The following is a 13,075-nucleotide window of genomic DNA, read 5'->3' as shown; positions in this document are numbered from 1 at the left end:
CAAAAAGGTACATAGATTAACAAATTTTATAAAAACTATATAAATATACATAACGAAACTGGAATTATCTTGAATATTTCGATGACGTTCGTATTTAGTTGGAACATGAAAAATAATTTTACATACAATAAATTTATCTTCCTACCTTACAATTCCTAATCCTATAAATTATTGTTTTAAAATTACTTAACATCAATTTTTATAAGTAATTGTTAAATTTTGTGAAAAGCGCTTTTTTTAGGGTAGGTATGCATTTAATATTTTTTTTCCTTTTTTAAAGAACTGGTCCCACTATATTAAATACACGCCTAGCAGTCTGATATTGAATAAGAGTTTCACTATTTCAACAAATAATTAATAGTAAAGAAAAAACAACCTACAATCATGCTTTGTTTCTTCTAAGCGACAGAAGTCTAAAAAATAGAACAAACAGTCAAAAAAATCCATAGTGAAAGTATTATTAACCTTATAACCTCTTTAGCGATAGTAATACAAATACCATAAGCATTTTAAAACTATTTATTTCATGGTCACAATTAAGAAGCAACGATAAAAAGTACGTACTATCGTTATTGTCTATAGTTTGGAACTTTATTCCTTTATTTTATAGAAATTTTGTTGAATTTTTAAAATGTTTAGTTTAAATAACAGGCACTGTTATTTTGTTTTTTTATATTTTTCTGAACATTGTATGTTTTTATTGAAAAAAAAAAGAAAAAAAAAGTTTAAAAGTATATTGACAGATGATATTGGAGTGAGAATTGTTGATCATAAAATTTCGGTAATTGGGTGGAAATGATGATTTATAACCGAGCTCTTCGATGGAAGCAAAGTAGATAATCAGTGTTAATTATGGAGTGAGCGGCTATGACGCGTGAAATATACTATGACGCAACGACATTACAGTGTGGGCACACTCGCGCGCCGGTCGGACATGCGCCTCTGTGGCCCAATGGATAAGGCATCGGCCTCCTAAGCCGAGGATTGTGGGTTCGAGTCCCACCAGAGGTAAATGCCATTTTTTATTGGCAGGCTTACGGTACTGAAAATTCAGAGTATGTGTTCCATTCAGGTCCATACTTCGAAACTTGTATGAAATTCGCAGTTTTACTTTTTTTGTAATAAAGTCTCATTCTGTGAAGGTGAGAGGAAATTTCCTGAAATTATCATCTAGATTTTTGCAACAGTCTTTAAAGGCCAGTTTGATGATTAATTCAAGTAAAACCTCCTTGGGAGCTTCGATGTCATTCAACATTACGAAAGGCAGAATTTTAAGTGCTTGATTATAGCAACGCTCTTCTATCTTAAAAAACGTGATGTAACTATTATATCAGATAAATATTTTTATTGTGACAATATTATACTATGTAACGTTAAAATATTCGCTATTCATTAAATATATCTCAACAAGATTTGGCATTTAGGTGTTAAGGAAAGCATTGCCAATGGCTTGTTTCACTAACAACATATTGGCGTTAGTCGACGTTTATAAAAGTCCGATATCTCGGGGGAAAGCTGATAGATATGATAAGGATACAATTTTATTGATAACACCCGATGAGGCATCGATCAGTCGATGTGTTCGCCATCTACGGAACTGTACCAATATAAAGTTGAGCTGTTTTTTTATTATTATATCAATAATTTATAGGAACTTGTGTTCGGTGGTGTATAATGAAAATGATTGGCGACGGTGAAATGGGTTATGGGGACTATTATAATTATGAAAATAACTGGTCGGTGGTGCCAACGGATTATGGGGCTGAATCGTGTCAGTACAGACAGCCACAAGTCGAAGACGACTACCGATATGGAACTTACGCGTAAGTTATCAAGAACAATTCATTATACGCTACTAAGCTGCCCTCAAGGGATACAGATGTGAAATTATAATTTAAAATATATGACAATGTATTAAGAAAACTTCGACCAACCGATTGAAAGTATTTCGTATGCTAAGAAATACACGAATTTACGTTTATAATTAATAATATGAGACTTTTAAGAGTAAGAGTAATAAAAATGTTATAAGTTTAATACATATTTTGTATAAATATATATAAGTATATTAATTACACTATCATTCCTGGAATTACACAATAAGTTAAGATTTCAGCCGCAACAACTACTTTTTATTATAAAATGTGTAAATAAATCATTTAAGAAAACATAAAAAAAAATCGGTTATAACTTGTACTTAATGATGCCATGTGGGAAAAAAGTTCCAGAAAAATACAAACTATTTTATAATATATGTTGCTGGCTGGCTGTCAGTAACTAAGTGATGACGTCAATATAGGATATACCTATTATTAGTCAGCTTTTCTATTGCATTGATAAAGAGACGCATTGTCGTGTAGATCAACTCATTTGGCATTATTATTTTATAAGGGCATCAATTCGAGAACATGTTCCAACGTGTTAATAAAATGCGAAATCGGAAACATGTAATATCTTTTTGGTTGGTTGGAGTCGGTTGCGTGTCGTTGAACCATCGTTGGGAGTCACGAGTACCATCGAGCTCGTAATTCGTCAGCTGTTTCTTCTCCCATGCCTTCGTGGAAACCCTTAATTGGTTCGGAAGCCCTCTTCGCGGCTTCGTGCTTCAAACCATTTATGCTTAGAGCGCCTAACCAGATTGGAATAACAAAATATTCGTGAAAGTCATCGACTACACTCGCCTTCCCAAGTTTTAGATATTGGTAAACTTTTGCTCGTAAATTCATTTTAAGTACGGTACTCTTAGGTGCTGACTGACGGATATTATGTACGCTACTGCCTGCTCCGTCACGAATTTGTAATAATTCTCATTTGTTCTATAAATCTTGTTCTTTTCGGGACAATAAGTGACGTTCGCGGTTCGTATAGTAATTGAGCCATTATGTTAAAACTGTGTTGTAATTTGTTTGTACCGGGCTTTACCAACAAGACGTTATGGCCGCGTTTAACTCTGGTCATGGGGTAGTTTTTTCTCGCTATAAACGGAGCATGGCACGGATGGCTCGACTCCATAACACAATATAATAATACATCCACTAAACTTTTACACAAATTACTTTCCTATCGTGTCGACGATCAGTCCCTATTATTTTATCATTACGGTAGCGAATATGAAGCGACTGTAATGTCTCTAATTTAGTATCTATTTATGACAATGTTTCGTATAGAAAACGTATAATTTAAGTAATTTACAAACAAGTTTATGTTAAATCATTTGTTCTGTATTGAATCATGGACATGGATTTAGGTGATTCGGAAATAGAGGACGAATACAAGAAGAAAATAAAAATTCACAAACAAATGTGACATAGCTTCTTATAGAATAACTACTAAGAGTATAAATACTTTAAATTCAAATGAGAAGCAAAAAAAAAACGTCTACTGAAAATTAATAACTCCAATAGATTAAATTTCCAATAAGAAACGACTTAATTTATGTGATATTATAAAAAAACGGCTTTATTGATATGTATTTCTTTCTATTAGTCTAGTTCAGCGTTTTCGTGAGTCAATTCGGTCGGAGCGGTTGAAGACTAATGCATGGAAACAATTTGGACACTCACTATTACGTTATTACTTCAATTCTTTTTATGTCTGGCTTTAACATGAATGAAAATGTCGTGTTGGCATTTTTATTTAGTATTCATTTTTCTTTTATAATAAATATCTAAACCTTTCTTAGTTTTTCCATTAGTGAGATTAAAACCGCTTAAAATATAGTGAAGAAGATTTGTTTATTGATAAAAATAAAATTAATTAAACCGTGGAAATCGGTTTAAGTGAAATATATCTTTATAGTTTTTAAAGAAACATTTGATTTGTCATAACGAAAACTATGTGCCAGTTTAAATTGTATATGTTAAGACAAAGCGATTTTTTCAACAAGCAAATGATAAAAAAATAAGTTAATGTAATCAGTGAGTGATCATAGAGTTGTATTGGGGCTCGGACACCTGCGCAGACCCCTCACAAATCTGGTTGCAGCTTACCTTTACAGATATAGAATATGTTATAATTTTACATATTCCAATACAATAGTCCACATAATCATAACTAGGGATAGTTGATTTAAAATAAAATATGTCGGTTTTTGCGATAGATGCAATGAAGTTAGTGATATGTTTTTATGAAACAACAGCCTTATTTTGTCATTTAAATTACATTTTTTTTTTATATTCTTGCCGCTCTCTTTGAAGACAACTAAAAACCTACTTGGAAATCAACTAGACTTTTTAATATTAAATGGAATCCAACTAGAATCAACAATACAATAAATACTTTTATTTATATCTCAGACTTATATTAAGCGTTCTTTGGCTATGACTATCCCAATTACTTACATTAGATTCCTAATAGAATCTTAAACTAATCTGATATTATTTGCGCCATATTTCTCTGCATATTTATCATATACTGAACAGTTTCGATCAGCGATCACGTCGGGTAGATGTTTTAAAAACTCATTCTCAATAAGTCAATTAAATATTTCACGTCAGTACTACGCACGCCACTTAGGGGATGGTACCCGTTATAAATTATTGCCCTTTGTTGTGCCCTTTCACTCGTACCGGTAAAGCACATCGATTTTAAAATTATAGATGTTATCACTTACAATAATTTTACAGCTAACTCGGAGCGTTTTATTTAAATGTTGGCTTTCGTTTGTAATTGATTCACGGTATTTTGATTTGTGATTTATTTATACGTTTATTTATGAAAAATATTTTTTTTTGCAAATATAAAATATGGTATACATAAAAAATTTTAATTGAATTTGATTTGAAACGTCTCGATTTTCGTCTAATCTAGGAGTGATCATATTTCGCTGTAGAGTAATCGAGACGTCGGGTTTATTAGAACAATATAAGTCGCGTGTTTCATAATATCATTGATTCTGTCGATTCATTGTTAAGTTAATATTAGGTTTATTTCCGTTAAACCTACTAAATATAAATCATAAATATAGATTAAGTTTTAATTATAAGTATATTCAATCATAATTAATTGAATTATATCATGATGGCAAAATAATAGTACATAGAGAATATTTATTCGACTCGTTTGGAATTCAATAATGATCGAGTTTCTGCGTTTGAGATTACTTTTGTACGAGTAATATCTGCAGCGGTCAATACACACACAAGAAATATCTAGATCTTAAATCGTTTACAAAAGCCCATATGAAAATCTTTCAAATTGAATGATAGCCATTGTTTGCTTAAGTCACTCGAAAAATGCTTTTAATATTTAAGGTACATATATTATTTTACTGTGTGTCTGGATGTCTGGATATCATTATAAGCCTCGAAAAATACAATATAATATATATTATTTATACAAAATATAATATAAAATAATAATTTATAACGTTATTTTTTTTATAGACCTTTTGTTCCTGAGACATTTTTCTATTATTAAGGTATAGTGTTAGCTTGTTCCATCTATTAATTATTTTTTTAATAAATATGTAAATTTTTATTCTTTTATGACCATTTATAACTCAAATTATTATTATAATTTAAATTCACGTTGTACACTTTAAAGCGATTACTAAACTTTTTTCGTGTCACAAAAATCTAAAAATATTTTACCAGATCTGTTATAAAATTTTGTAGTTAGGCTTGAACATATATACAAACAAACATACATACATACATAGTCGGGTTAAAAAACCAGAAGTCTTTTTAATGGTTTCGTTGTAGCTGAATACGAGTTACAATTCTCCCTCCCATCCAGAATTATTAAACAAATATTAACCTTAAATACTTTTACCGCAAAATGTTGCCATATCCATTTTACAACTTTTAAAAATTGTCATTCTAAAGCGTTTATTGGAAAGCTATTTACATAAATACGGAATTAAGTCTTATCAACATAAATTATAAATTATTTCGTTTTCAAGCCTACATCAGTATCTGTAAATTATTTTTTAAATCGTTTAAATCGGGCGTACCATTTGAAAGTTATCATAGTATAAGTTTAATGATTCTAAAAATTAAATAGGTTATTTTATATTTTTTGTAAAAAGCCCATGCGAAGCAGGGGCTGGTACCTAGCATATATTTATATGTAAAATGATTTAACTTAGTTGAATTTTTATTTGTGTTAAGAATTAAAAACGTCATGGTAAACATCCACAAAATATTATATCAATGAAAAGCGCGAAATAAACTTAGTTAGGAACAACTTAGAAAAACACGAAACACTTATAACGCTAAGCGGTTCAAGATGTCCTCAAACGATACACGTTAGTAACAATAGTGTATTGTTCCAAACAATTTAATTTTGCAACACCTGCGACAGAATCCGATCCCATTGAGCTTGTTAAAAACAGATGTTCAACTTGTTGTTTAACACTTATTGTTTTAAATAATTAGAATATTTTTACTTAAAATGGCAAGAAATTGGAAATTGAATATAATATATTCAGGATTCAATGTACAGTCAATATATAAAAAGTATTAAATATATTTCATTTAATTCGAAATATAAGAAACTTATTTACCTCCTAATATATATATATATATATATATATATATATATATATATATATATATATATATATATATATATATATATATATATATATTTAATTAAATAAAAAACTTAATGACTGCTTTTATCATAATCACATTCGTATTTTTCACTACCATTCATAATTTTTTTGCAATCTAGCAATTAATTATCTCAATATACAATTTAAATCTTAACGGAAATATGAGTCTTTTAATTGTATACATACCATATACTATGGACAAACACATTTTAAGTTGAGTTCAGGTTCAATTAGCAAAGTACAGTATTATGTAAAACATCCTGTATAAGTATATAATAAAAAAACGGCGTTGTACTTATTTTGATAAGTAAATCGATGAACCCTTATTTCTATTTTAAATAGTTCTAAAACTATCTATATTTACAAATAACCTAATACAAAGAGTGACGAATAAATAAGACAAGGAGTGAAACAATGCGCAGGCGCACACGTGCAAGTCATAAACTGATAACTGGGATTTTTGTTGGTACCTGTTCAAGGAACTATGGAGTATGTCTCATTGTTTACACAATCATAATAATTTAAGTATTTGCACATGTGCAAGTCCCTAGACCTGTAGCGTCAAGTTCTCAAATATTAGAAACGAGGTTTTCTTTGCTATTTGTCTCTATGATAGAGACGCGTTTGTTCGAGAAGTTTCGTTTTGTATATTAAACAGCTACAAATTGTTAATACCACAATAATAAAATACAAAACTATTATTATTTAGTGCCAATATTTGGGTACAATAAATTGTGACGTGGGTATCGAGCGTTCTCATAATACGAATAGAAAAAAATACATAAAAAAAAAACATAACATGAGCTTACGCGGACTTATTAAAAACACTCTAAATGAAAATCGTTATCCGGGCATTTAGAGCGGCGTCCATAACGAACCGGGCTTCAACAATGGGCTTAACGCCGCACTCATTACAAAAGCAACATAACGTAACGTGCTACGTCGAAAGCTCCTCTATTCAAAAGTATACTTAAGTTTTTTTGTTGGGAAGGCTGATGTTGCGGTTCTATTGGACGGACGTCGTCCCGCCCAGTGCGGATGAGGCTGCGATTGGCGGAGCTCCCGGAGCACCCTCAAACGGAGCTGAGTAGGCTGTCGAGGGCGGAGGGGTGTGCTTCACCCCGAGCACCACTCGAGGGTTGTTTAGTGTAGGCGCAGCGTCGCGAGGCGCAGCACGTGTTCCGACGGGTGTGTTGTGTCTTTTACCAAAATTATTCCGAAGGCGAGTTCTCCCGGACGGGAGATGAAGTGCGAGGAGGCTGAGAGCGCGCGGTCTCCGCCGCCCCTGCTGCCGCCGGCATCCTTGCTGGCTTGGAGCCCTATTCTTTTACCACCATGGGGACCGGCTTTTTTACCGGCCCTTTACCCGGCGGCTTTTCGGTCCGCCTTCCCAGGGTAAGCGACGCCAGTGACGATGGATTGCAAAGTGCATATTCCGTGTTAATATAGACTAAAGTAGAAAATTATTATTGATTGATAGTTTTAATTTGAAATTATATACTCAGGTGATAAAATGTCTTTTTACATTTCTAAAATGAAAAAAGTATTTTCTTTTTGACTCTTTTTTTTCTTTTTGACTCTTTTTTGTAACTGGTCCTAAGGTTGGAGATTTCGTATGTTTTTTTAAGACAGGCATTGCTAGTTTTTCAAACGATCCTTCACAATCGTTCATCTCATCGTGACATATGTCAGTATTCTTACTTCTTAGTGAGAGCTTGTTAATGTCGGTGTTTACAACCTGCTAAAGGCTCTTGTAACGCCGCCCTTTCATCAAGTCACGTACTAACACCCGGACATATTTCACAGCTACATGTAATTCTAATATTTTAATAGACATTCGAATCTTGTATATTCTGTTTCCTATTATATGGGTCACGTTTTCTTGAGAGGTTCTCACTTAACAATCGAGTATTTGAATTGATAGATTTTGTGTACGTTTCTTTTTAGTTACGATCTCAACCTTACCTGATTTGAATTTGAATGTTTTTATTAATCGGACCTTGCACGTTTAACTTTCATTCACATAATAAGATAATTTGAAAGCATACTTTATTATTTGAATGTAGAAATGTATTTAAAGAAAATAAGAAAAACCTTTTAAGTAATTTATTATTGTGTTTTTTGTTATGGAAAGAATTGTAAACTGCACATAAAACGTATTTTAAACTCTGTTTCCTTGTTTCAGATTGCTTGACAGCATGAAAATGCCCGGTCAGCGCCCCGGTTTCCAAATATCCGATATTCTCGGCTTAAATGAGGCTAAAGGATTGGAACCACCCCCTCAAGGAGGACTAAGCGGCCTGGAGTTACCTCCGTATGCTCCTCCGCATCACAACTACCCCCATGAACTGCTCCGACATCATCAGCCTTGGTTATCATTAGATCAGCACGATGGCACAGGTATATACCTTTTTTTATATATATCCTAAAATAGTTTTTGCCAGAAACATCAGAACAGTATTCAAACAACTTCTAGTCCATATTCTTGATTTTAGAGTTAGGATTTTTCTTTACATTTGCCTCTAACGTCATTCATCCTAACCATATATCAGCGCCTCATTCATTATTGTGTCTTACATTGAATAAAATTTTACGATAGCTTTTGACTTAACAAGTATGTTGGTAGAGGAGTTGTAACGTAGATATAGTAATACAAGTATGAGCTCTTGTCTGGACGATCAATAAATAGATTGAGTTTATTAGATACGTACAAATTTTTCAAAGCTGATGAACATTAGTCACACGGCCGATTCTTTTATAAGTTTTACAAAATATTTATCCACGTCTAAACCGTTTAAATGTCCTATTTTTTATCACATTTCGTAAATGCTAACGTTTGTTTTGTTGATATCTCACTGCGGTGAAACATGAAGATTCTAACACGTCTTTATGAATTGACGTTTTTATCTGTCGATAAGATGATAGATTATGTACCATATTAAAACAATTTGTAACGTATTTCGGCAATACACTATTGTGTAATATAATAATGCAACTAGATAATTCATTTATCGGCACACGTTGTATTATTTTAGGCGAGTATTACTTAAAACCTTTGCAGACTGAAAGTTTCAAACACCAACGCTATGTCAATCATATACGGTCTTACTTTATACCATGTTTGTTTATTAAAAATGTATTGTCCAAATGTGACTATTTCAAATTTCTTTTGACTGAATCAAGACGAGTACTTTTCAAATTATCATACACAAATATATTGACCCACTCGAAAATAATGGTTGTTCGGTAGTCGGCTTCGAGAGGCCGAGATTATTTTTTGAAATGCTGCTCCAATGGAGTGCCGTCAGCGGTAATCTGTTGTTGTCATTAATTACGTTTATCGCTTATCTAATATTTCGGCACTCGTTCCCACATTCGATTGCCCGTTTAAAAACCTTAATCCGCGCTTTGATTACTTTTTATAAGATAAAGCTTTATTGTTAATTAAGATAACGATTGTTTTGTTGTCATGATTGTGACTTTTTTTTGATTTATGATACTATAAAAAAAACGTATGATCTATGTAGACATTAATGTGTTTGAGACAAAAGTAATATCTAATGAAATCAGTTGATGTCAGTGAATCCGTAAATGGGGTGCGTAATGTCACGCCCTCGTAACGGGGGCTAACCGATTGTTTAAGTTGCGAAGGGTGCGACGTAGAACGAATTTGTCACCAATGGAAGGCCTGCAGCTGCAGATCAATTACACTGTTTGCGGCTGTTAGGAATGCCATTCGTTCTTTATTTGATGACAGTTATACCATCCTTTGTTAGTCCTAATAGACGATGTTTGGGGTTTGATATAATAGCTGGAACATTCGATCAAACTTTTTTTTTTGCAACTCATTTCTAAGTATACTTTAATTCTTTGATGTAATGTTCTATTAAGAATAGGTATTATTTAATTATAATATACGTTATCTTATTTGAATTTCTTTTGATATACGTGAATTTCATTAATGATTTAACGTCGTATACTGTAAGTATATACTCGTAAATATTAAAATGTTAAATGTTAACCAAGTTTTATTAAATTGTGATACAATAGCTGAACAATAGAGCAGCTGCCTTGTAGTGGGAGTGCCACCTCCCTCCCAAAGTCCCTACCAACACGCCCAAGTCCCCGCTACTCCTTATATCCGTGTGAAACTGAATCCAATCCCTGGGGGAGATGAGAACAATGAGTTGGGAATATTTGCGGTGATTTTTTCCTGTCCTTTCTTGTTTTGCTTTCGAACGGTTTTTTCTGTTAAATAGATCTACCCTTACATATTTAGGAGGTTTGAGTATTGTACCTATGTACTCCGTGGTTTTGTTTTAGTTACTGTAAGATAACTTAAGCTTTATAGTATCGTAGAGTTAACAAAAAATAGGATTAAATGAAATAAAATGTTTATGATCTTTTCTTTTGTCGTAGGTATGCTTGGACAGCAGGCGAGTCCTGACAGTACTTCCAGAGCATCTGAATTGTCATACGTTGGTCCGTCAGCAGCTTCTCCCACAGTGACTGACCCGCGCCACGACCACGACCTGGAACAGGAACATGATCATGACATCCACGATCACAGTCTGGAGCTAGACGACGATAACGACAACGATCAACCTAACACAGCCTCCGAGTCAAATCTATCGCACAAGAAACGCAAACGCAGAGTACTCTTCTCCAAAGCCCAAACATACGAGTTGGAACGACGTTTCAGACAACAGAGATACCTCTCAGCGCCTGAGCGGGAACACTTGGCTAGTTTAATACGCCTAACGCCGACGCAAGTAAAAATCTGGTTTCAGAACCACAGATACAAGACAAAACGTGCCGTTCAAGAGAAAGGCGCCCATGATTTGAACGTGGGCGGTCTTAATTCACCGCGCCGTGTGGCGGTGCCGGTGTTGGTGAAGGACGGTAGGCCGTGTATCGGAAAGCCCGACGGCCTACCACCGTTGGGGATGACGCTGCCACCATACCAGCCGATGCATCACCAGCCCCCCGTCACGGGTCACGGACCTCAACCAGGTTGTTGGTGGTGAAAATAAGTATTATTACCAAGTGATTACTAGTCGTAGCAGTACAGAAGCTTGCAATATTTACGGTCAACGGTTATTTTGTTAACGTCGCCGACAGAAGGGATCAGAGCGAACAGTTGTGCCAACAGTGCTTATATCTGATTACATAACGTTAACAGGATATTAGCATCGGCCTTGTCAAATCACATGCAAATTAACTGGAGGTTTTATTTATTTCAACAATATAACGCGGTTGTCGGGAGACAGTAATTTTTTTTTTATAATTTTAATATTCAGTTCGAATAATAAGAAGTATTATATGATTTAATGATTTTAAATTTCTAAGGTACTTGTTCCTATAGTTTAAATTTATAAAGTAACTTGTAATGTCATTTAAATTCATTATATTTTCGTGTGTTTTCAATCACAAGTACATCCAAACATCTCAGAAATTTTTAGTTATGGAAGCGTACTTTTCATACATTTTAAGTTTATATACCTAGACATTCCATTTTAGTTTCTTATTTGTAAATTAATGTAAAAAAAAAATATAACAAATTTAAATATAATTATGAGAAATGACCAGATTTTATCAGATTGCAATATTTAGTCGTAAGTAACAGTATTAATAGTTGAATGTGTGTAGCCATAGTTATTTATGTATATCCGAGAACGTATATTTATAAAAGAAGTAGCGAATTTAGTTTAGAATAGTTGTTGTATATTTTGTAAATAATTTCGGTTGAATTACATTCGTTATCTTCAAGTGTGCCGCCGCTGTCACGTGGCGTTTGTCTATGATGATCGCTGACTTATACATTCCAACTAACGATTTTCGGTTTTTATTTCTATGTAATAATATTTGTAAAAAAAATGTTTTATTATATAAATTATTATGTGAATATTAAAACGATTTAATGAATCTAACTGTTTTATTCCAAATTTTTTATATATTTACATATTTGTTTAAGTTTACCTTTAAAAAAAAATAGTAAAAAAAAGCTGAAAACTATTTTCAAGTACTTTTCTTAGTTAAAATTTCAAGATGTTAAGATAAATACATATAATTTTTTTTTTTTCATACATTTCACAATTTAATTAAACGAAGTCTGAAAGATAACATATAAACTAAAAGAGTTAATGCGTAAGTGTATTTTCAAACCTTTCACAGACATATGTGTCTTTATTAATAATTATATTAAATAATTAATAAAATAATAATGATAATATTAGTTTTATGAAACTATAATTTTAGTTATTCCTTATGTTTTTTTTCCGTGCAAATAATAAGTATATAACTTAAACTAAACAAAGACATCACAAATCAAAGAAGTCTCAATGCAACAAATAAAAATAAAATAACAGAAAATGAACTCAATTTCTTAGAATCTAGTCAAATGAAATAAACGAAAGTGTCATTCGTATTAAAGTCTCATGTACTAATGTATTTCATACAAATATTTTTCCTATAACTATCTGTTTTCATCACGCTGCACGATCATTGTTTGACTTCAAT

General features: G+C 32.5%; 1 protein-coding gene and 1 non-coding gene across 2 annotated transcripts; both read left to right on the top strand.

The window, feature by feature from the left end:
• The first annotated feature begins 938 nt into the window (after window positions 1-938).
• On the top strand, window positions 939-1,011 carry Trnar-ccu (transfer RNA arginine (anticodon CCU)). The gene has a single exon. It is a non-coding gene; the product is annotated as a tRNA-Arg (tRNA).
• A 567-nt stretch (window positions 1,012-1,578) lies between these two features.
• On the top strand, window positions 1,579-12,481 carry LOC116770983 (homeobox protein Nkx-2.2-like). Its single transcript, XM_032662644.2, has 3 exons — window positions 1,579-1,823; window positions 8,742-8,956; window positions 10,976-12,481. Exons 1-3 carry the CDS (start codon window positions 1,675-1,677, stop codon window positions 11,581-11,583), a joined length of 972 nt encoding a protein of 323 aa, XP_032518535.1. The 5' UTR covers window positions 1,579-1,674; the 3' UTR covers window positions 11,584-12,481.
• The last annotated feature ends 594 nt before the right edge of the window (window positions 12,482-13,075 follow it).

This window comes from Danaus plexippus, chromosome 7 (assembly GCF_018135715.1).
Source record: "Danaus plexippus chromosome 7, MEX_DaPlex, whole genome shotgun sequence".
NCBI classification, from domain to species: Eukaryota; Metazoa; Arthropoda; class Insecta; order Lepidoptera; family Nymphalidae; genus Danaus; species Danaus plexippus.
This window is presented reverse-complemented; position numbering and strand designations above follow the sequence as displayed.

Bases quoted from the DNA above. Each gene is read 5' to 3' on its own strand.
- LOC116770983 (XM_032662644.2), top strand. From the start codon at position 1,675: ATGAAAATGATTGGCGACGGTGAAATGGGTTATGGGGACTATTATAAT. The intron at 1,824-8,741 runs GTAAGTTATCAA...TCCTTGTTTCAG, and splicing joins TACCGATATGGAACTTACGC to ATTGCTTGACAGCATGAAAA. The intron at 8,957-10,975 runs GTATATACCTTT...CTTTTGTCGTAG, and splicing joins AGATCAGCACGATGGCACAG to GTATGCTTGGACAGCAGGCG.